The sequence below is a fragment of the Aotus nancymaae genome, unplaced genomic scaffold (genome assembly GCF_030222135.1).
Source record: "Aotus nancymaae isolate 86718 unplaced genomic scaffold, 86718_ANA_hifiasm-v0.15.2.pri h1tg000040l, whole genome shotgun sequence".
NCBI lineage: Eukaryota > Metazoa > Chordata > Mammalia > Primates > Aotidae > Aotus > Aotus nancymaae.
Genome location: NW_026988454.1, coordinates 114561478 through 114585729, shown reverse-complemented (window position 1 = coordinate 114585729; position 24252 = coordinate 114561478). Strand labels below are relative to the sequence as shown.

General features: G+C 37.4%; 1 protein-coding gene across 1 annotated transcript in view; it reads left to right on the top strand.

The window, feature by feature from the left end:
* CD2AP (CD2 associated protein) overlaps positions 1-24252 on the top strand; it is a 156245-nt gene that overhangs the window by 17485 nt on the left and 114508 nt on the right. Inside the window, exon 2 of the mRNA XM_064360990.1 lies at positions 20941-21101. Within this exon, the coding sequence (XP_064217060.1) occupies positions 20941-21101 (161 nt within the window). The remainder of the gene's footprint in view (positions 1-20940; positions 21102-24252) is intronic.

Genomic DNA, 24252 nt, shown 5'->3' with positions numbered 1-24252 from the left:
TGAATCTGTCATTTCATCACATTCATTCTCCATCCAGCCTTGTTCTCTTGCTGGTAAGGAGTTGTGATCCCTTATAGGAGGAGAGGCCTTCTGGTTTCGAGTGTTTTCATCCTTTTTGCGCTGGTTTCTTCCCATCTTTGTGGATTTATCCACTTGTTGTCTTTGTAGTTGCTGACTTTCAGATTGGGTTTCTGAGTGGATGATCAGTTTGTTGATGATGAAGCTATTTCTGTTTCTTAGTTTTCCTTCTAACAGTCTGGCCCCTCTGCTGTAGGACTGCTGAGGTCCACTCCAGGCCCTGCTTGCCTGGGGATCACCTGCAGCAGCTGCAGAACAGTAAGGGTTGCTACCAGTTTCTTCTTCTGCTATCTTTGTCTCAGAAGGATATCCACCAGATGTCAGTCTGATCTCTCCTTTATGAGGTGACTCTTTGGATATATGGGGGTCAGGGAGCTGCTTGAGGAGACAATCTGTCCTTTATAGTAGCTCGAATACTGAGCTGTGAGCTCTGTTCTTCATTCAGAGCTGCTGGGCAGATACGTTTAAGTTTACTACAGCAGAATTCATAAACCTCTTTTTTTCCTAGATGTTCTGTCCCAGGGAGTAAGGGCTTTATTTATGAGTTTCTGGTGTGCTGCTGCCTTTTTTTTCAGGGTTTTCCTGCCCAGCAAGGAGGCAACCTAGTTACTCTCTGCCTGCAGAGGCTTTGCTGAGCTGCTGTGGGCTTTGCCCAGCTGCTGTGTGAACTTCCCTGCAGTCCTGTTTATACGGTTTAGTTAGAACTGCCTTGGCAATGTTGGCCCACCTTTGTAATGGCGGACTCTCTCTGTAATGGTGGGTTGTCTCGGCAACAGCGGGTTTCCTTGGAAACGGCAGGCTGCCTCAGTAATGGCAGACTACCTCCGTAGTGGTGGAGTGCCTTGGTAATGGTGGACGCCCCTCCCCCACAGAGCTGGACCGTCCCGGGTTCAGCTGTGCTTGCTGTGAAACTCTCAACCCAGAGCGTTTCCAATTGCTGTTTTTTTTTTTTGTGGGGGTGGGACCAGCTGAGCCTGATCACCTGGCTCCCTGCCTCAGAGCCTTTTTTTTATTTTAGTTGAATGGTTGAGTCTCTCCCAGGTTTTCCAGTCCCCTGTTGAAAAGGCACCAGTATCTGTGTGATTTCCGCTGCGGCAACCACTTTGCCAGCTGAAACAGTGACGCTGAGATTCGTGGTGCTTTTTTGCCCGGGAATCTCCTGGCCTGGCTCCCTGTTTCAGTCCCCTTTTTTAATCAGCTGAATGGGCAACTGTGCCTTCCTGGAGCTCCTCTTGCCAGCTAAAATGGCTCCCAGAGTATTTTGTACGGAGAACTGCCATGCCGGGGTGCCGGCAGAACAGCCGCGCCGGCCAAAACAGCTGCACGGCGACCCATGGGGCTCCTCCGCCAGGGAATCTCCTGGTCTGTGGGCAATTAAATTCCATCTGGAAATGTAGCGTCCGCTCACTCTCTGCGCTTTCACTGGGAGCTGCAATCCTGAGATGCTCCTAATCAGCCATCTTGGATCTTCCCTATTTATTTTTTTTAAGAAACGGGGTCTTTCTCTGTCACCCAGGCCAGATTGTAGTGGTGCGATCATAGTTCTCTGCAACCTTGACCTCCTGGGGTCAAGTGATCCTTCCACCTCAGTCTCTCTAGTAGCTGTGACTACAGGTATGTGCCATTACTCCTGGCTAATTCAACAGTAACAACAACAACAAAAATAGACATAGGGTCTTGCCATATTGCCCAGGCTGGTCTTGAACTCTTGGGCTTCAAGCAGTCCTCTCACTTGCGCCTCAGAAAGTGCTGGGAGTACAGGCATGAGCCACCAGGCCTGGCCTCTTAAGAGATTTTTAACAAATTGTAATTGTTACAGATTGGTCTTTTACTTACATAACCAAAAGTTTTCCTAGGGTTGTTATTTGGTGAGTTCTATAAAGCTTTGTGATGGCTATTCGTATGGTATTTTTTTTTTTGATCTGGCTTGAAACATGCTTAAAAATAATTTCTAGTGTTTCTTGAAGTTAATAGTCAGAATAAAGATGAGGAATGGAGAATATTTAATTGACTTTTCCAACTTGTTTGCTCTTTAGATTTTTGTATGTTTTTTGTTTTTAAGATGTATTATTTTAGGACAAATCATTAATCACATGTACATGGTAATTTCTTTGTTTTTTGTTTTTTAACCTTTGGTTAAGTTTTTTTTTGTGGATATTTGTCACTTATTCTAATTTAGTAACAGTAGGGAGGAATATAATACTGTGTAAAAATTTCCTTATATCAAATTTCCTTCCCTTTTGTCTTTGGGTATGTGTTAAGAATGTATTGTACTATGCAAACCTTTGTACACGATTTTAAATACAAAGAGGAAGGGTGGGTTTTGTGTGCAATTTGTTCACTATCTTAAGAATGACTAGATTTACTTATCTCTGTTGAAAAACATGTAAGAAATGCTGCTTATCAGTCCTGTGTCTAGCGGGCTTGAGAAAATAAATGACAGAAATTCTCATATATAATTAAAAGGACTTTAGGATGATATTGTGCTTTTTATTAGTAGTATTTTGACTAATGGATCTGGAACCTAACTTTAGAGGATTTACATAATGAAATGTTATTAGTTAATGTCATTAAGCAATGCTAATCAGTTTTGTATTTCTCAAAAGGCTTTACCATAAATTATTCCAGAACTAAAGAATAATTTATGGTAAAGCCTTTTGGTTTATGGTAAGAAATACTTAGCCCTGGGAATAAAAAGTAAATACATACATTTGCTTTTCCCTGATACGTGTGTGTGTGTGTGTGTGTATAAAATCAGGAAATGAGGTGAAAATTAAAGTATTTTTATATTACTTATTTGACAGTAAATATTGTAATTATTTTTTATCTTATACTGAACTATATTTTTATTAATTTTTGTATGACTTTTTATATTTTGTCGTCTGCTATAATAAAGGTTGATACTCAATAGTATACTATAATCAGTGGTATAATATAGATAAGGTTAATTTGAAAGACTCAATTAGATACCATTGTGATGTCTATCTATATTGTGTTGACCAAAATTAAAAGTAAACGTTCCGTAGTCAGTGCCCATACAACTTTATGCCTATTTGGAATTTGTGTAAATTGTTTATTTTTTTTTTGAAGTGATTTTTTTATTATTAAAAGAATGCATATTTATTAAGGCAGAGTAGTAGAAAATCTTTTATAATATTGCCAGCCATATTTTTGTATGTCATAATTAAAAAAATTATGGATTTAAAGATTTTTAAGCTTGATTTACAGATATCATTTTTGTTTAAATACTGATTGTTTTAAAAAAAGTTATTAACAACTAGTAAACTCATTAAAAAATTCCAGCACCCTCAAACAGAACCAAGTTAAGCAAAACTTTTTTTTTTTTTAAGGTAAGGATTAGGTAGAGTTTGTTGTACTTCATTATAAATAATGTACTTTACTTTCTTTTACCTGTTTTCAATCGAGATTTCCTAAATGCTTTTAATTTGTTGTCTTGTTTGTTGCAAATATTTACTGCCTGTTTCTAATTTAGTTACTTTGAAACTTTGACCATTTTACTTTAAGTTTAGAAATTTCTCCTCTCTACAGTTTTGTTACTCACTTTTGTCAAAATCCTTTCAAGCTGCCATAACAAAATACTTTAGACTGAGTAATTTATGAACAGCAGAAATTTATTGCTCACAGTCTGGGAAGTCCAGGATCTAGTCAAATTTGTTGTCTAGTGAGGAGAGTTCAAAGATGGTGCCTTCTTAGTGCATGGAAAGTTGGGCTTGGTGGCTCACACCTGTAACCCCAGCACTTTGGGAGGCTGAAATGGGTGGATTGCCTGAGTCTAGGATTTTGAGACCAGCTAGGGCAACGTGGAGAAACCCTGTCCCTACAAAAATACAACAGATTAGCTGGGTGTGGTAGTGTGCACTTGTAGTCCCAGCTACTCGGGAGGTGAAGGTTGCAGTGAGCCGAGATTGCGTCACTGCACCCAGCCTGGGTGAGAGAGCCAGACCTTTTCTCAAAAAGAAAAAAAAAAAAAAGAAACCAAAACAAAATCCCAAAAAGCCCAAAGATGATGCCCTCTTTGCTGCATGGAAAGGTGGTGAACAAGCTCGCTTGGGCCCCTTTTATAAGGTCACTAATCCATTCATGAGGGTAGAGCCTTCATGACCTAATAACCTCCAAAAGGCCTCACTTTGTAATATTACTGCATTGTAGATGAGATTTCATTGCAAGAGATTTGGGGAGACACAGACATTCAGACCGTAACAACTTCCATTTCCTTTCCTCTCCCTTTGCCTTCTTGCTACTACCTCCTCCTTTTGGGGTATGTGTTTGTGTAAGTTCTGTTTTATTCACCTAGAATTCATGGGATGTGGGGATGACATGAAGATCTATATGTAGCATGTTCCTCTAATCATCCAGGGTTTCAGACCTTGGCAACATTGTGTTGATATTTTGGGCCAATTATTGCTTCTTGTGCAGGGACTGTCGTGTGCATTGGAGGATGCTTCACTGCATCCCTAGCTCTACTCGCTAGATGCCAGGAGAATTCTTCAGCCATAACAACCAAAAATGTATCAAGACATTGCCAGGTGTCCCCCATGGGGCAAAATCATCCTGGTTGAGTACCATTACTCCTAATATAAAAATCAATTCAGAATTTATTGAATACTGTTTTAGAATCTATTTAGATCATGTGTTTTTATTTTGTCTACTTACATGATAAATTAGGCTTTCCCAAGATTAAACCTATCCCGTGATAGACTCTGCTTCCTTGTGGTGACTAATTATCCAGTTATTCATTTGAATTCTTTTTATTAACTGATATGGTTTGGCTCTGTGGCCCCACCTAAATCTCATTTCAAATTGTAATCCCATGTGTAAGAAGGAAGGTCTGGTAGGAGGTGCTTGAATCCTGGGAGTGGACTCCCCCTTGCTGTTCTATTGACAGTAAGTTCTCGAGATCTGGTTGTTGGAAAATGTGTGGCACTTCCCCCTTCCCTTGCTTGCTCTCCCACCACCATGTGAAGAAGGTCCTTGTTTCCCCATGCTTGCTTCATCCTTGCTTGCTTTCTGCCATGATTGTAAGTTGCCTGAGGCCTCCCAGTCATGCTTCCTGTTAAGCCTACAGAACAGTGAGTAAATTAAGCCTCTTTTCTTCATAAATTACCATCTCAGGTAGTTCTTTAAAGCAGTATGAAAACAGACTAATATATTAGCATTTTATTTAGAACCATATCTATTTGAAAGACTACATTTCTGAGTGTATTTTTTGGTCTCAGTATCATTCAAATTATTTCATATAATAGTTACATAGTGAAGCTCTGTAGGCCTGTTTTGCGTTAACCTTTAAAATAAATAGTTCAAGACCAGCCTGGCCAACATGATGAAACCCCTTCTCTAATAAAAATACAAAAATTAGCCAGGTGTGGTGGCGGATGCCTGTAATCCCAGCTCCTCAGGAGGCTGAGGCAGGAGAATCACTTGAACCTGGGAGGCAGAGGTTGCAGTGAGCCGAGATCGTGCCACTGCACTCCAGCCTGGATGACAGAGTGAGACTTCGTTTCAAATATAAATAGTCTATTTTTAGAAACTTTTAGAGGCCATTTTTAGATGACTATCCAGTTTTATTCCTGGATTATTGATCTGTTGATTTAAAAAAAAATCTCTTGAGTAATTCATTTGTTTAAGAAATTTCATTCAGATACTTAGGTTTGCAGCTTTATAGCACGTCTAAGAACCAATAATTTCATAGTTGTCACGTGTCTCTGGGCCTATTATACTGGCCCAAGTTTGTAGCATCTATTTTTAGAATGTTGAACTGAAAAACCTCTTTGTGTGTTTTGTAATTTCTTGTAGCTCCAATTTATTTTTATTTTATTATTATTTTTTGAGGCAGGATCTTGCTCTGTCACCCAGGCTGGAGTGCAGTGGTATGATCATAGCTCACTGCAGTCTCCACCTCTTGGGCTCAAGAGGTCCTCTGCCTCAGCATCCAGAGTAATTGGGACCACAGCCACGCCCACATAATTATTTTTAGGTATTTATTTATTTGTTTTGGCACAGACGAAATCTTGCTATGTTGTCCAGGCTGATCTGGAACTCCTGAGCTCAAGCAGTCCTCCTGCCTTGGCCTCCCAAAATGCTAGGATTACAGGTGTGAGCCCATGTGTGTGCGCAGCCTCCAATTTATTTCTGATTACTCATCTTGGTAGGCTTCTTTGAGGTAGTCAGTCTTTGTGATACGTTGGAAGTAAGTTGCTGTATGAGCTAACCATGCAAGTGCTGCTGCTGTTGGAAATAGCTTAGTAGAACTGATCAATTAAGTAAAAATTGTAGTATTTGGTATTAGAAAGGATAGATATTTGGATTATTGGCAAAAATACTCCCAAATAGGATTAATTTTTGATAGTCTGGTTTACTGACTTCAGGAAGACATGGTTCATTTAGCTCTAATAAATGAGAAGTTAGTATTTTTCAAGTTAGTTTGATAATCTGAAAAAAGTTAAAAATAGAATACTATCTTAACATGTGTTTAAAAGCTTTTACAACAAACTAATTTTAAATAGTAGGTTAATTTTACTGGAGAGAAAATGTACTCAAAAGTTGGACTTTTGAGTAGAAATATTGTTAAAGTAAGGTGAGTAAAATAAATGAGTCATTGCAGTTTAATTTTCCTGCAAGATGGCAAAAATTAGAATTAAACACAATTTTGAGAGGAGTTCATTGTACTGAATTGACATTTGACTTCTAGAATTTTTTTTGCCATCCCTCATAACTTACTTTTATAATATTTTGAAATATTGTTTAATACATGTCTTTTGAAGAACATTACAAAGGATGCTGTAGAGCTTAACAATTCTCATATCTAAATGTAGACTTAATAAGTAAGTAGATTGCTAAGAGCAAATAGCACTATCAAATTGAATAAATAAGTACTTAAAGAACAGTGCATAAATCAGAATTTCTTGTTCTTTATGATTCTTTCTGTGGAATTTGTGATTTCCAAGTTAGTAAAGTGATGAAGGGAGATTGGGAGTTTGGTCTTGGGAAATGAATTAATTACAAGGGAATTCTATCAGAGTAAGAGGAGGAAGGAAGATGGGATTTATGACTTTTTAAAATGGTGCCTTCCAGTTTACAATAGCAAAGACCTGGAACCAACCCAAATGCCCATCGATGATAGATGGACAGGGAAAATGTGGCACATATACACCATGGAATATCATGCAGCCATCAAAAACGATGAGTTCATGTCCTTTGTAGGGACATGGATGAACCTGGAAACCATCATTTTCAGCAAACTGACACAAGAACAGAAAATCAAACACCGCATGTTCTCACTCATAGGTGGGTGTTGAACAGTGAGAACACACGGACACAGGGAGGGGAGTACTACACACTGGGGTCTGTTGGGGGGAAGTAGGGGAGGGACAGTGGGGGGTGGGTAGTTGGGGAGAGATAGCATGGGGAGAAATGCCAGATATATGTGAAGGGGAGGAAGGCAGCAAATCACACTGCCACGTGTGTACCTATGCAACAATTTTGCATGTTCTTCGCATGTACCCCAAAACCTAAAATGCAATAAAAAAAGAAAAAATAAATAAATAAAAAATAAAAATAAAAATTATGGGCCGGGCGCGGTGGCTCACGCCTGTAATCCCAGCACTTTGGGAGGCCGAGGCGGGTGGATCACGAGGTCAAGAGATCGATTCCTGGTCAACATGGTGAAACCCCATCTCTACTAAAAATACAAAAAATTAGCTGGGCACGGTGGCGCATGCCTGTAATCCCAGCTACTCAGGAGGCTGAGGCAGGAGAATTGCCTGAACTCAGGAGGCGGAGGTTGCGGTGAGCCAAGATCGTACCATTGCACTCCAGCCTGGGTAACAAGAGCAAAACTCCGTCTCCAAAAAATAAAAAAATAAAAAATAAATAAAAATTATAATACCAAAAAAAAAAAAATGGTGCCTTCAGGGTTGAAACATACCCTGGATTGCTCTACCTACCTCTACAAGTAGGTGAAAGGTTTTGGTGAATACTTTGGGACAGTATACTCCCAGGTACCCACCCTCCTGTATCACCTTGCAGTGAAACTTGAATTAGAAAAGAGTGACATAGTGAGGAACACTGTTGCATAATTGGAGTTTTGCCACATTAACGTTCTTTAGATATAGCACACTGTGGGATACCAACACTACTTACTAATACCTTCCTGATTGTAAAAGTGCTCATTTTAGGAAGTCTAAAACAAAGCAGGAGGAAAAAGACCTGTAACCCTTTACAGAGTAGTTATTTTGATGTATTGGTTCAAATCTTAAAAAATGTATTTTGCAGATTTGGCTCATACTTTACATGTAGTTTGATCTCTTGCTTTATTTACTTGAAGTTTTATTGTGCATATTTTCCTGTATCATATTTTTTGCAGTTAAGTCCTATTTCTTTGTATGGTTTTACCATATTTTATTTAATCAGTCACCTGTTGTTTGATGTATAGGTTGTTTAAGATTTTATATGTCAGTATTTTTATGGCTGCATTTTGTTTTTAAAGGTAAAAATCTATATTTTTAAAGAAGAATATGGAAATAATGACAGTGAGGACAATGAGGAAGAAAATTCACCCAGAGATATGTCCCCATTCTTGTGTGTATCTTTCAGACTATAAACCAATTATAAGTAAATACGTAAGGGAAATCATAGATTTGAAATATTTTTTCTCTTCACAGTATTATTGTGAGAATTTGTCATTTTGTTTTCTCTCCCTCCCCTTTTTTTTTTTTTGAGACGGAGTCTCATTCTGTCACTGAGGCTGGAGTGCAGTGGCGTAATCCTGGCTCACTGCAACTTCTGCCTCCCCGGATCAAGTGATTCTCCTGCCTCAGCCTCTAGTGTAGCTGGGATTATAGGCACCTGCCACCACGCCTGGCTAATTTTTGTATTTTTAGTAGAGACAGAGTTTCATCTTATTGGCCAGGCTGGTCTCAAACTCCTGACTTTCAAGTGATCTGCTTGCCTTGGACTCCCAAAGTGCTGGGATTATAGGCGTGAGCCACCACACCCAGGCTAAATAGTCTTATTCTGACTCTAACAGTAATTATTTTAAAAAATTGAATGTTTGGACAATTTAGAAAGTTAAAATAAAAATCTCAGCTATGTTACCACTCAGAAATAATGATTAACATTTGGTTTATAAGTTTCTACATTCAATTTTTTTAGCACCCCCGCCAACATTTTTTTCCTTTTAGGAAAAATAAGATTACGTGATTACGTGATACGTGCCACTTTATAACATACTTTTTACTTGTCATGAACAGCTTTCTGTAACTAAATTGTATGGTAGGGAAATAACATTTGTTTAACTATATCCCTGTTGATGTAAGTATTCAAATTTTTTCACTCTTAACAGTATTACAAAACAATAGTTTGTATCTCTACACAATTATTTTCTTTCTTTTTTTTTTGTCAAATTAACATACAGGAAAATTGACATTTTTTGAGTTTACAGTGTATGAATTTTAAAATGTGTATGTATAGATTCTTGTGACCAGGACAAAAATTGTGACTTTTCCATTATCTCTTTTTTTTTTGAGATGATGTCTCTCTATTTCCCTGCCTGGAGTACAGTGGTACGGTCTTGGCTCACTGCAGCCTTCCCGTTGTGGGTTCAAGTGATTCTCTTGCCTCAGCCTCCTGAGTGACTAGGACTACAGGCATGTGCCACCATGTCCGGCTAATTTTTTGTATTTTTAGTAGAGACAGGGTTTCACCATGTGGGCCAGGCTAGTTTCAAACTTCTGACCTCAAGTTATCCACCCACCTCGGCCTCCCAAAATGCTGGGATTACAGGTGTGAGCCACCAGGCTCAGCAAGGACTCTTCCATTATCTTAAAAAACTTACTCATGTCATCCCTTTGTAGTCACATCCTTCCCCCATCTGTAACTAGTGGCAATCAGCTATTTGCTCTCTAACTTTATAATAGTTTGATCTTTTGAGAATGTTATATAAAGGACATTATATAGTTTGTAACCTTCTGAAATTTGCCTCTTTCACTTAACATACAGCTGTTGAGATTCATTTAAGTAATTGTGTGTTCTAAGACACATGACAATATTGTTATTGCTTAGTAGTATTTCATTGTATGAATATACCAGTTATTTATTCATCAGTTGAAGGACATTTAGGTCTTTTCTAGTTTTGGTGGTTAAGTGCTGCTATAAACATTTGAGTACAGGTTTTTATGTGAACTAAGTATAGCTAGGTGGGAGATTGCTGGGTCATATGGGAAGTGTATGTTTAACTTTATAAAAAACTGCCTAATGGGTTTTCTGAGTGTCTATATCAGTTTGTATTGTCACCAGTAGTAAATTGGAATTCCAATTGCTTCATAGCCTTGTATTTTTTAGCTATTTTAATAGATGTGTAGTGGCATCTTGCTTTGTAGAATTGGTATGTTTTAAAATACTTGGTTGCATTTGCTGGTGAAATTATCTGGCCCTGGAGATTTACCTTTTTGGAGGGTTTAGAAGTACAAACTCAATATGTAGAATAGTTGTTCAGGTTATCTCAAAGTAACAAAGTAACAAAACTTTGAAGTATTCTTTTTTGTTTGTTTGTTTAGACAGGATCTTGCTCTGTTGCCTAGGCTGGAGTGTAAATATATGATTGTAGCTCACTGCAACCTCGAACTCCTGGGTTCAAGTGATCCTTCCCTGTCAGGCTCCTAAGTAGCTAGGACCATAGGTGCTGTCCCATGCATGGCTACTTTTATTTTTTGTAGAGACAGCATCTTGCTGTACCCAGGCTGGTCTTGAGCTCCTGGCCTCAGATTATCCTCCCATCTGGGATTATAGGTGTGAGCTACTGTGCCTCGCCTCTTATGTGTATATTCTTGTTTATGGTTTTTCCTTATTTTAATGAATGTAAGGTCTGTAGAGATATTCCCTCTTTTATTCCTGATACTGGTAATTTGGGCCTTCTGGTATTATTTTTTTTCCCCTTCGTCATTCTTTCTAGAGATTTATTGATTTTATTGATGTTTTCAAATAACAGATTTTGGTTGCATTTATTTTTTTCCCCCATTTTTTTGTTTTCTCTGAGCATTTTATGAGATTCCATTTATGTCCTCTTTTAACATTTCAATTATACTTAATTTTTATTTTTAGTGCTTGCCCTGGAAGCAGTATATATTTATAACTAATGTTAAATTCAGCTTTTTTTTTTTTGAGACAGAGTCTTGCACTGTTGCCCAGGCTGGAGTGCAGTGGCACCTGCAACCTCTGCCTCCCAGGTACAAGCGATTCTTCTTGCCTTAGCCTCCCAAGTAGCTGGGATCACAGATGCCTGCCATCATGCCCGGCTAATTTTTTTGTAGTTTTAGTAGAGGGGAGGTTTCACTGTGTTGGCCAGGCTGCTCTCGAACTCCTAACCTCATGATCCACCCACCTCAGACTCCCAGAGTGCTGGGATTACAGGTGTGAGCCACCTGCGCCCGGCCGAATTCAGCTTTAGGTAACACTGCAACACTTCATGTGTAGTGCTGATACCATAGAGTATTCCTTATTGTCCCTTAAGACATTCGTTAATTTCACCTATTCATATGCTATAATCATGTAATACATGGTTACTATTATGACTTTTAAGCAGTTATCTTTTAGATCAATTAAGAATAAAAAAATTTTGTTTTATCTTCATTTATTCTTTCTATGCTCCTTCTCCATGTTGATTTGCGTTTCTGACATACCATTTCGTTTTCTCTGAAGAACTTCCTTTAACATTTCTTTCATGACGGTTCTATTGGCAATTAATTCTTGTTTTTGTTTGAAAAAGTCTTTATTTCTCTTTCCCTTTGCAGGATAATTTTACTAGATACAGATTTCTAGGCTTTTTTTTTTTGTCCAATGTTTTAAATATTTCATTCCATCCTTTCTTGCCTTTATGTTTTCTAATGAGAAGCCTGCTGTTATCCTTATCCTTGTTCCTCAATAGGTAGGGTGTTAGTTTGTGATGGCTTCTTTCAAGGTTTTCTTTGTCTTTTGTTCTCTTAGTTTTCAAGATGTGTGGTTTGGTGTACCTTATTTTTGGAAAATTCTCAGCCATTATTGTTTCATATATTTCCTCTGCTCTGTTTCTCCTCCTTCTGGAATTCCAATTATGTGTGTTTATACCTCTTGAAAATTTTCACAGTTCTTGGATGTTCTGTCCTGGGGTTGTTTGTTTTTTTTTGTTGTTTATAATTCTTTTTCTCTTTGCATTTCAGTTTGGGAGATTTCTTTTGACCTCTCAAGCGTACTGATTCTTTCCTTGGCTATGTATAGTCCACTGATGTGGTATTGATTATTTGTTACAGTGTTTTTGAGTCCCAATTTCCTTCTGTTTCTTTTCTAGAGTTTCTATGTGCTTACCATCTTCATTTTTTCTTGCATGTTGTTAGCTTTTTATATTATTACCCTTAACATATTAATATAGTTATTTTAAATTTGCTATCTGATAATTAAAAAAAAAAAGTCTTATATCTGAGTCTGGTTCAAATGCTTGCTTTGTCTCTTTAGACTTGCTTTTTCTTGCCTTTTTAGCATGACTTGAAATTTTTCGAAGGCTGGAAATGATATATTAGGTAATAGTAGTTAAATCTTTAGTGTGAGGCTTTATATTTATCTGCCTAGGAGTTGAACTGTGTTTAATGTTTGCTGTAGCTGTAGGTGCCAGAGGGTTCACATTCCTGTCGTGTCTTTGTTTTCGTCTTCCTTGCTTTCTTTGGATTTCCCTAAGAACTCTTTCTCAGATAGAATCTGCATCTTGCAGCTCTTTCAGCTGTAAATACTGGAGCCTCAGTGATGTGGTGGTAGCATGTGGGAGAGGGGAAGTATACTATAATCTTAATAATTAAATCTCTGGTTTTTTGTGAGTTGATGTCTTGGAGCTGTGGAGTGGACTAGAATCAGGTAAATTCCCATTCCTAGGTTATATAAAGCCCCTGGCAGTCTTTCCCTTGGAGTGTAGGCCTTTGTTACAGAGAATACTCAGGCTGTATTTCACAGTGGTTACTTTTCTTTTCCTCCTTGCCAGAACTATAAGGGGATCCTTCTTGGCTCTTCACTGTGAGAATCTGGCAGTACCATAAAACCCACAAAAGTGTGGGGACTCTCCTGTAGGACAGCAGTCCCCTAGGAGTTTTCCACTTTCATGCTATTCCACAGTCAGCCTCCAACAAGTCATTAAAATTACAATTTAAGTGTTTGTACTGGATTGAATCTTTGTCCCCAAATAAGGTATGTCTGAGTCTTAACCCTTCATGTGTGTAAATGTTACATTATGTAGAAATAGTTTGCTGGGCATGGTGGCTCACACCTGTAGTCTCAGTACTTTGGGGGGCCAAAGTGGGAGGATCACTTTCGACAAGTCTGGGCAATATAATGAGACCATGTCTCTACAAAAAATTTCAAAAAATTAGCCAGGCATGGTGGTGCACCCTTGTAGTCCCAGCTACTCAGGAGATTGAGGTGGGAGGATCAATTGAACCTGGGAGGTGGGGTTGGCAGTGAGCTGAAATCACTCTGCTGCACTTCAGCCTGGGTGGCAGAGTAAGACCTTTCCTTGAAAGAGGTGAGGATGGTGAGGTGGGGGCTGGGGGGGAGGGAGGGAGGGAGGGAGGGAAGGAGAGGGGGAAGGTCTTTTCAGATGTGATTAAGGATTTCAAGATGAGGAAATCCTTAATAATTGAATGATTGGCGTACTTGGAAAAGAGTAAGGAGAGGGGGAGATTTGAGATGGACACATAATAGCAGCAATGTCATGTCAAGAAGAGGCAGAGATTGGAATTATGTAAACAAAGGAACGCTAAAGATTGCTGGCAGCCACCAGAAACCAGATAGGGGATGGAGTGATTCTTCAGAGTCTCCAGAAAGAACCAACCCTTCTGATACCTTGATTTTTCCCTCTGCCCTCCAGAAAGAAGAGAATAAATTTCTCTTCTTTCAAGCTACGCACTTTGTGGTGGTTTGTTACAACTACTCTAGGAGACTAATAGTGTTCCTGCTAATTTATGGCTCCAGCAGTTTCTACTCTAGGTAATAAATAGATCTTGGTGGTGACTGTCTGGCTTTACCTGCCTTTCTGTATCTTTAGGTGGTGGTTTGCTCTGTATCCTCAATTTTCTAATGGGTTCAAGGAAATTAATTGATTTTCAGTTGGTTTAGCCTTTTTCTTGTTGTAAGGGTGGGAATGATGACTTTAAAGCTTTTTACATGTTGGAGCTGAAATTGCCAGTTGAGTATTTTAAAAGTTTGTTTATTCTTCCTCCTCACAATGTTTGGCGTTTTAATGCTTTTTCTGTTATTTTAGTGATTACTACATGCATTCTCAACTTATAAAAATCTAATGTTAATAACTTTACTCTCTTATGCTATACAAGGATCTTGGAACAGTTTTAACTCCTCAACTTTGTTACTGGTTCTGTTATTTTAATCTTTCTATATTTTTAATTTTGTATATGATGTTACTGTTTTTATTTTTATTCAGTGTTTGTATACCTATATACTTATTACTACTTCTGTTTTTGCTTTCCTTTCTGTATTGCTGGTACATCATATTGAATCTTTTTTATTTCCTTTGCTCTTCTCTGAGACCATCCATCAGAGTTTCTTTTAGTGTAGCACAGTCCCACTTCTGCTTTGTCAGAACTGTCTTTGTTTTTTCTTCATTTTATTAAAAATGTTTTCTTGGGTATAGAGAGTTTAAGATTTGTAGTTATTTTCTTTTGCACATTTAAGATACTAGTCTGCTGCCTTCTGGCTTCTATTGTTGCTGCCAAGTCACACGTTAGTCTAAACGTTGCTTCTTTGATAACCTCTTTTTGTTTTTTTTGAGGTTTTTTTCCCTTTGTCTTTCACTTTTTGCAGTTTACTGTTACAAACTTAATTATGAATAAGTTTAAAAGAGCAGGGGATTCAACTCTGTTTACCCTATGGTATTTTCTCTAAGGGAAATAAAATAGATTTTCTTTGACTCAATGAACTTCTTAATTATCACACATATATGCAGTTATGTGGTTGTATAAAAATTTTTGCTGTAATATTGAACAAGCCACTTTAATATTTACTGCTTCAAAATCTTACCAAAGTAATTCCTGCACATGATATGCAAATATAAAAAATATTAAATGACTTAGAGTGATAAACACTATTTCCTTGCCTTATCGTTCTCTGCTCCTATTCTCATTTTCCATAGGGAAACCACTGTCTAAATCTATCTGCTTTAATTTTTTGACTTTCATATTTTTAAATAATTTGTTTCTGTTGTTGATTTTAGTTAAATTTTAACTTGAAAAGAGTTAGCTTCCTTATTTATAATCTCACATATTTTCTCTATATTCAGGCATATTAAGGGTTTGTACTTTTTTTTTTCTGGCAACTAATAAGAGTATTTGTGGACTTAGTACTTTGTATGATAACGATATTTGTCCCTTTACTCTTTCCTTTACCAACCTCCCTCTCTCAGTTCTTTTTAAGAATTATTATCCTTTATAGTATCAAGACTGTTAACCTTTATATTGTTCTACAACTATAATTTAGTCCTTTTGTTTTGCAATACAATAATTTGATTATCAAAGTTAAAATAATTACTTTCACATTATTATGACCACATAGTGTTATTTTTAATGTGAAACCAAGTAGTATATATGATGATTACAGTTTTCCTTTTTTTTTGTTTTCCTTCCCCTTCCCTTTTCCTTTTCCATTCTGTCCTTTCTGTCTTGCTCTGTTGCCCAGAGGAACGCAGTGGTACTATCTCTACTCATTTCAACCTCCGCCTTCTGGGCTCAAGCCATCCTCTCACTTCAGCTTTCCAGGTAGCTGGAACTATAGGCGTGTATCTCTGCTTCTGACTACTTTTTTTTTTTTCTCTGGTTTTTTTTTGTAGAGATGGAGGTTGCCATGTTGCCCAGGCTGGTCTTGAGCTCCTGGGCTCAAGAGAGCCACCGACCTCAACCTCCCAAAGTGTTAGGATTACAGGTGTGAGCTGCAACTGCACCCAGCCAATTATATTTTCAGCGTTGTACAGTTCTTTGCCTTTCTAAAATTTTCTAATCATCTTTAGTTTTTTTGTCCTAAACTGACTTTCTTGTCTCTGAGTTCCAGATTTGTAAGGATAGTATACAGTTTCATAGTTTGTACCCCATGCTGTTTTGCCCTCAGATACCTCCTAGAACTTTTTCTCTCCATTTAGTCTATACTGTTTGTTCCTTAGATTTGTTGTGCAGTTGCAAATTTAGCACTTATTTTATTCTGAGGTTGGCGCCACTGTTTTTTGGATTTCATATCTTCCTCTGTTTTGATTCATATTTTAATTTTGCTATATAATATTATGTAATTTCATATGTGGGAGTTAATTTTCTTTGTTGCATGTGTGAAAATGTATCCTATGCTTGGGTGCCGATTTGGCAGAGTATGCAATGAATTTTCCTTTAATACTTCAGTGATTTTTAATTTTTCTTCTTCTAGAATCCAGTATTGCCAATGAGAAGTGTTCCAAAATGATTCTCAATCTTTTGTAGAGGAAATTTTTATTTCCTGTAAGCTTTCTAGGATCTGTTTATTGTTATTGTGAAATTTCACCCAATATGAACACTTTAAAAAATTTATTATTTCATTGGATTCTCACAGACCTGTTTCTATTTGAAGATTGTTTTAGGATTATTTTCTTATATTATTTCATGGTTAATTCCCCATTTTTTTCCCTCCTCCTTGAATTTCTGTTAATTGGATGTTGGATTGATTGTGTCTTTTTCTTATTTTCATATTTTTCTTTGTGCTTTTAACTGTTTTGTAACATTTTCTTGGATTGGTCTCCACCTCATCAATAAAACAGTAAGATATTTTTGAAGACATAAACTTTAAAAACATTTTAGTATTCTCACTTCTTATTTTATAGCGTTCTTTTAGTTTAGAAACTTTACATCTCTTGAGGATACACATTTGTGCATGTATTTTAACTTTTTTATTTTGAAATAATCACTAAATTGTAGAAATGTTAGATGTACAATACAAATAATTTTTTCCTGATACCTTTTATCCAAGTATTTTAGAGTGTATTTTCTATAAACCAGGACCATATCACAATACAATCATAACATTTAAGAAATCAATATTGATTTATAATCTGTATGGACTCATGGCTTATTTTATTCAGTGGGGTATATTCTTTTAATTTCATTATTTTGATGCTCAAAATGTCCTGATTTTGCCAATAAGAGCCCTTTTGATATCACTTCTCTGGACCAGTTTGATACTACTTCATTTCTTTGACAACTTCCTTATTTTCTGGCACAACAAAATGTTCCAGGCTAATCTTACACTTTTCCTGTCTAGCCCTGGAATTGGCCATTTTCCTAAAGTTTCCTGTTTCCTTTTAGTAGTAGGTGGTATTTGTGAAGTCTTGGCATTTGGTTTGCTCATTGCCATTGGAATGTTGCTGGTTTCAGGTCCATTCATTGTACAGAGCCTTGGGTGTGTGTGTGTGTGTGTGTGTGTGTGTGTGTGTGTGTGTGTGTGTGTGTCTGTGTGTGTCTGTGTGTGATGAATATATGTGTATCTACATATACATATATTTATATCTATTTATTTCTCCATGTCAATGTATTGAAAGCTGTTAACTTCATGCTGATACTGCTCATTACAATTCAATATCACAGGATTGAAAGTAGCTTTTTTCATATATGTTTGCAGCTCCTTTCTCTGACTCCCATTACCCCTCATATATTTACAATTTGATTAGTCTCCCTGCGTGTAACCATTCTCTCATCTCTTTTGTTACTCCCCACCCTGTAACTTCCTTTGAGTAGTTTTTTAGTTATTGTCTGCTCATTTTGAGAGTAAATAATAAATGAATAAAGAGCGAATTGGGAACTCTGTTCATATGCGTAAGAGTTAAGAGGTGGTTTTTTCTTTGAGGTGGAGTCTCTGTAACCTAGGCTGGAGTACAGTGGTGTGATCTGGGCTCACTGCAAACTCCGCCTCCTGGCTTCAAGTGATTTTTCTGCCTCAGCTTCCTGAGTAGCTGGGACTGGCATGCGCCACCACGCCTGGCTAATTTTTTGTATTTTTACAAAAATACAAAAGAGACAGAGTTTCACCATATTGGCCACTCTGGTCTCGATCTCCTGACCTCATGATCTGCCTGCCTCAGCTTCCCAAAGTGCTGAGATTATAGGCATGAGCCACCATGCCTGACAGGAGTTAAGAGTTTTTGTTTTTTTTTGTTTTTTTCAATTATCAGGTCGAGAACTGCCCATTGCTTTGGAGTCCTCTGCATTTCTCAGTATTCATTGCTCTGAGAAACCAGCATTCATCCATAATAGCTGTACTTATTTCCCCAAGCTATTTTTTCATTTTTTTATAGATTAACCATTCAGTTTTTTGCCTTGGAAGGAAAATGCCATGTTACTTAGCATATTACTGATTGAATTATTGTGGTTGATTTAGAGATTGAGTAATTTCCCTATTTCAGCCCTGCATGCATTTCATGTGAGTCTACATTTTCTGAATTTCTGGTGTTTTTAAGGTCTATAGAGCAGTTTGGTATCTCACTGATAGCTCCCTTAAGTTCTCTAGGCTTCCTCTTCTTGGCTTTATCAGCTGTGCATCCACTATCAGACATTTGTTAAAATATCTTGCTGGGTCCCTTATGTTGGGATGTTTTCAGCTGCAAATAGAAATCCTGTCTAAAACTTACTTAAAAGTTAAAAAACTACTTCATGTAACAAATCTGAAGGAATTATAGTTACAGGTTGGTTAATCTAGCAGTTTGATGAATCCTGCAAAGATCCAGGTTATTTTTATCTTTTTTCTTTTCCATGTTAATCGGTTATCTACTATTTTTCTCAAGTGGTTATAGCAATTATGGGTATCAAATTCTCATTAAAGAACACTCAGAGTCTGCAGGAGGCCATTTCTTCCTTGTGTTTTGTTTTTAAGGTCAAATAAAACCTTCCCAGAAGAAAGTTAGAATTCATTCACCTCAGGCTGAGCATGGTAGCTCACACCTGTAATCCTAGCACTTTGGGAGATCCAGTTGGGAGGATCACTTGAGCCCAGGAGTTTGAGAGCAGGCTGAGCAATATAGCGAGATCCTGTCTCTATTAAAAAATAAAAAGTAAAAAGAATTCATTCGTCCCATGCTTATTTGAAAACCATTCACTATGTATGTTTAATTGTATGTGATTAAGATTGCTATAAATAGGCTATCTCTAGACCTTTGCCTCTTTGACAATTAGATATCCTGGAACCTACTCAACCAGAGTCGGCATTTAAACACAAGATTTTTCAGATGACCTGATTGTACTTAGTATCTGAGAAGTACAGATTTAGACCAGTGAAGATGTTAACTACCTGGGGCTGAGAGAATCTTCGCCTGTAAAATACAGGGTCTCAAAATACTGAACAAAATTAAGGTTCTATTAGGAAGGAGGGGAATGGGCAATGTGCGAATGGCTCTTGGTTTAACAAACAACAGTGTCTGGCCATACTCACTTTTGTTTTTTTTTTGGTGGTTGTGATTGTTGGTGTGGTTGGGGTGTGTGTGTGTGTGTGTGTATGTGTGTGTGTGTTTTAATCAGTCTTGGAGGAGGAAGAAAAGATGAATGGGGATATGGCTAGTCTGCTATCTTGAGCAGGAAAGCTGTTACTGCTTTTTAAAAATTGAACCTTGTAAAATATTAATAATATGTATATGTGATCCTGTAATCTAAGATCCTCTTATTAAAAGAGGTAAAATAAATACATATTAATCTTCATTTTAGAGTTTGTTTTCTGTTTTTACATAAAGTAGTAACACAAACTTAGTAGTTTAGAACTATATATATTTATTATCTAATAGTTTCTGTGGTTTAAGAATCTGGGCATGGCCAGCTGGGTCCTCTGCAAGGATGCAGTGAAGATGTTGGCCAGGATTGGGTTCACATTTGGTGCTCTACTGGGGAAGGATCTGCTTCCAAGCTCATGTGTTTGTTCTTACATTCATTTACTTTTGGGTTGTTGAAATTAGGCCTCAGTTTTCTCATGTCAGTCAGAGACCCTTAAGTTGCTTGCTTGTGGCCCTGCCCGTAGGTTAGCTTACAACATAGCAGCCTGTGTCTTCAAAGCCAGCAAGGGAAAAAGTCTCCTATTAAGGTGGACATTACAGTCTTATGTAATAATGTACAATTCATTGTCTTTGTCATCTTCTTTTTTTTTTTTTTTTTGAGTCTTTTGCCCAGGCTGGAGTACAGTGGTGCAGTCTTGGCTCACTGATGCCTCAACTTTCTGGGTCAAAAAATGTCCCCACCTTAGCCTCCCAAGTGGCTGGGACTACAGGTGCACAATACCATGTCTGACTAGAGTTTTAGTATTTTTGTAGAGACGGGGTTTTGCCATGTTGCCCAGGCTGGTCTCGAACTCCTGAGTTTAAGCGATCAGTCTGCCTTGGTCTCCCAAAGTGCTAGGATTACAGGCATGAGACATTACGCCCTGCTGTCACATTCTTTTGGTTAGAAGTCAATCACAGGTCACATTGGCACTCAAAGAGAGAATTATATAAGGACGTGTATGCTAGGACGTGGGGATCATGGAGACCACCTCAGAGTCTGTCTGCTACATAGGGTATGCGTGTGATTGTAAGAATGTCTGTTGGCATGAATTATGCATTATTTTTCTTTTGAGGCTCCCACTTAATAGTTGTATTGTACGCTATACCAAAGTATTCAGGAAATTTGCTGATGTAGCCAAATATTTAAAGTAATTGAAATAAGCCATGCTGATATCTTTGTGTAGTATTAAATATTGTTGCGAAACAAATCTCTTAAAGTTTATTAATATAGTTTATAGTATTTTGTGAATTAGATTTTAGCCATTTCATTTTTCTTCTTTTATTAGTTGACTATATTGTGGAGTATGACTATGATGCTGTACATGATGATGAATTAACTATTCGAGTTGGAGAAATCATCAGGAATGTGAAAAAGCTGCAGGAGGAAGGATGGCTAGAAGGAGAACTAAATGGGAGAAGAGGAATGTTCCCTGATAATTTTGTTAAGGTAAGTATTTTCAGTTAAATTTCTGGCTGTTGCTTCATAGAATTTAATCTTTAAATGTTAAGAAATAGATATTCTTTTAAAATTAAAATGCTTTAGAAAAATGTTTTCTCCATAACATTCAAGAAAATAGAGTCCAGGTACCTCTATAATGGATATCGTTGTTGTTCTATGTCCTGCTGGATAGTAATGCTCTATGTATATATTTGTGTATATATGCTTGTATATGTTTGTGTGTATCTTTCTGATTACCGATTGTTTTAAAATAAATAATAGTTTTCATTTGGGTGGCACTTAGTAATTTATGAAACAGGCTTGCTGTATATATTCTCATTTGAGCTTACAGTATTCTTGTGAAATAGTTACAACAGATAATAGCCCCATTTTAAATATCTTGACATTTTGATTAAGAGAATAAGTGATTTTATCCACTGGTGGTTAGCTAAGAAGACCAACTTTGAACCGAAGCCTGGGATAGTAGCCTCACTGGTCTTCTCATTGTATTTTGTTGCTTTTCCAGTAACAAAATGTATTTGATCATAATTTTTGTGTTCAGCATTGTAGCAGTCATCTGCCAAACTGTCTTCTTCAGCTAATACCAAACATTCCTTTTTTTAGTAAATATTCTAGTGACTTATGCCAGAGAACAATCTTTAGGACTCTTTTATCAGTTTCAAACTTATAAAATTCTCAGCAGTTTAGATAAGGAAAGAAAAAGTAAAAAATATTTGTGTATTTACATATCACTTATAATTGTCTTGTTTTCTATGTATTAGTTTTCTTACATCAAGCCTCATTCCCTGGCCTCATTGATTATGAGTTCTTCTAGGAAGGTTAGAGTGTGTGTCTCATTTGGTTTTCCATCTCTTGGACAGTAGTTGTTTAGCAGAATACCCCCTGCACAGCATGGATGTATAGTTATTATTTATTTCCTGAATAAACTTATGTTTATTTAAGTTGTAGTTTCACCTCCAAGTATGAATATGTACAGTTCATAGTACAGTTCATAGTCTCTCTGTATCCAGGAACAGCTGTGGATACCAAAATCTGCAGGTGCTCAGATCTGTTATATAAAATGACATAGTATTTGCATATAACCTATGCACATTGTCCCATATACTTTAGTCTCTAGGTTACTTATAATACCTAATACAGTAAATAGTTGTTATGCAGTATCTCAGTTGACCAGTCCACAGTTGTGGAGCCTGCAGATATGGAGGGCCAACTGTATTTTATTCGGCTATAGGGATACCTTGGAGATATTGCAGGTTCAATTCCAGACTGCCACAGTAGAGCAAATGTCACGATAGACTAGATATCTCAATAAAGTGAGTCACGTGAATGTTTTGATTTCTCAGTTATGTAAAAGTTATGTTTATACTTTATTGTATTAAGAATGCAATAGCATTATGTAAAAAAAGCAATGTGGATACATTAATTTTAAAATATTGCTAAAAATTGGTTACAATCATCTGAGCCTTCAGTGAGTCACTATCTTTTTGCTGGTGGAGGTTCTTGCCTCAGTGTTCATGACTGTCAACTTAGTGGTTGCTAAAGGCTGGGGTGGCTGTAGCAGTTTCTTAAGATAAGACAACAGTGAAGTTTGCCACATCAGTTTGTTCATTTAATGAAATATTTCCCTGTAGCATGTGACACTGTTTGATAGCATTTTAATTGCAGTAGATCTTCTTTCAAATTGTAGTCAGTTCTTTGAAACCCTCCTTCTGGTTTGTCAACGAAGTTTATGTAATATTTTGAATTTTTTGTTGTTGTTTCAACAATATTCATAGCATCTTCACCAGGAGTAGATTCCATCTCAAGAAGCCACTTTCTTTGCTCATCCATAAGAAGCAACTCCTCATCTGTTCAAATTTTGTCACAATGTTGCAGTAATTCAGCCACATCTTCATGCTCCGCTTCTAATTCTAGTTCTCTGTTTTCATCACATCTACAGTTACTTCCTCCACTTAGACTTGAACCCTTCAAAGTCATCCTTTAGGGTTGTGATCAGTTTCTTCCAAACTCCCATTAATGTTGATATTTTGACCTTCTCTCATGAATCACAGATGTTCTTGATGGCATCTAGAATGGTGATTCTAGAAATCTTTCCAGAAGGGTTTCAATTTACTTTGCCCAGATTGAGCAGAAGACTCACTATTTGTGGCAGCAATAGCCTTCTTAAATAGGAATACTTAAAAGTTGAAATACTCCTTGATCAATGGGCTGCAAAATAATATTATGTTAGCAGGCATGAAAACAGCATTCATTTCCTTGTATATTTCCAACAGAGCTCTTGGGTGATGAGATGCATCATCAATATGCATTAGTATTTTGGAAAGAATCTTTCTTTCTGCAGTAGGTCTCAACAGTGGGCTTAAAGTACTCAATAAACCATGCTATAAATAGATGTGCTGTCATCTAGGCTTTGTTTTTCCATTTATAGAGCATAGGGAGAATAGATTTAGCATAATTCTTAAGGATCCTAGGATTCTCAGAATGGTGCGTAAGAATTGACTTCCACTTAAAGTACCAGCTGCATTAGCCCCTAGCAAGATAGTCAGCCTGTCCTATGAAGATTTGAAGCTAGGATTTGACTTCTTTCTAATTATGAAAGTCCTAGGCGGCACCTTTTTCCAATAGAAGGTTTCATCTCCATTGAAAATCTGTTTCGTGTAGCCACCTTCATCAGTGATCTTAGTTGGATCTTCTGGTTAACTTGCTGCAGCTTCTCTGTAAGCACTGGCTGTTTCATCTTGCACTTTTATGTTATAGAAATGGTTTCTTTCCTTGAACCTCATGAACCAACAACTCTGCTAGCTTCGAACTTTTCTTCTGTGACTTTCTGACCTCTCTGTATTCATAGAGTTGAAGAGTCTTAGGACCTTGTTCTAGATTAGGCTTTAGCTTAAGGAGAAGCTGTGGCTGGTTTGATCTTCTGTCTAATGACTCAAACTTTCCCCTTTTTTTTTTTTGAGATGGAGTCTTGCTCTGTCACCCAGGATGGAGTGCAGTGGCACGATCTTGGTTCACTGCAACCTCTGCCACCTGGGTTCAAGTGAGTCTCCTGCCCAGCCTCCTGAGTAGCTGGGATTACAGGTGCCTGCCACCACGCCCGGCTAAATTTTATATTTGTAGTAGTGACAGGGTTTACCAT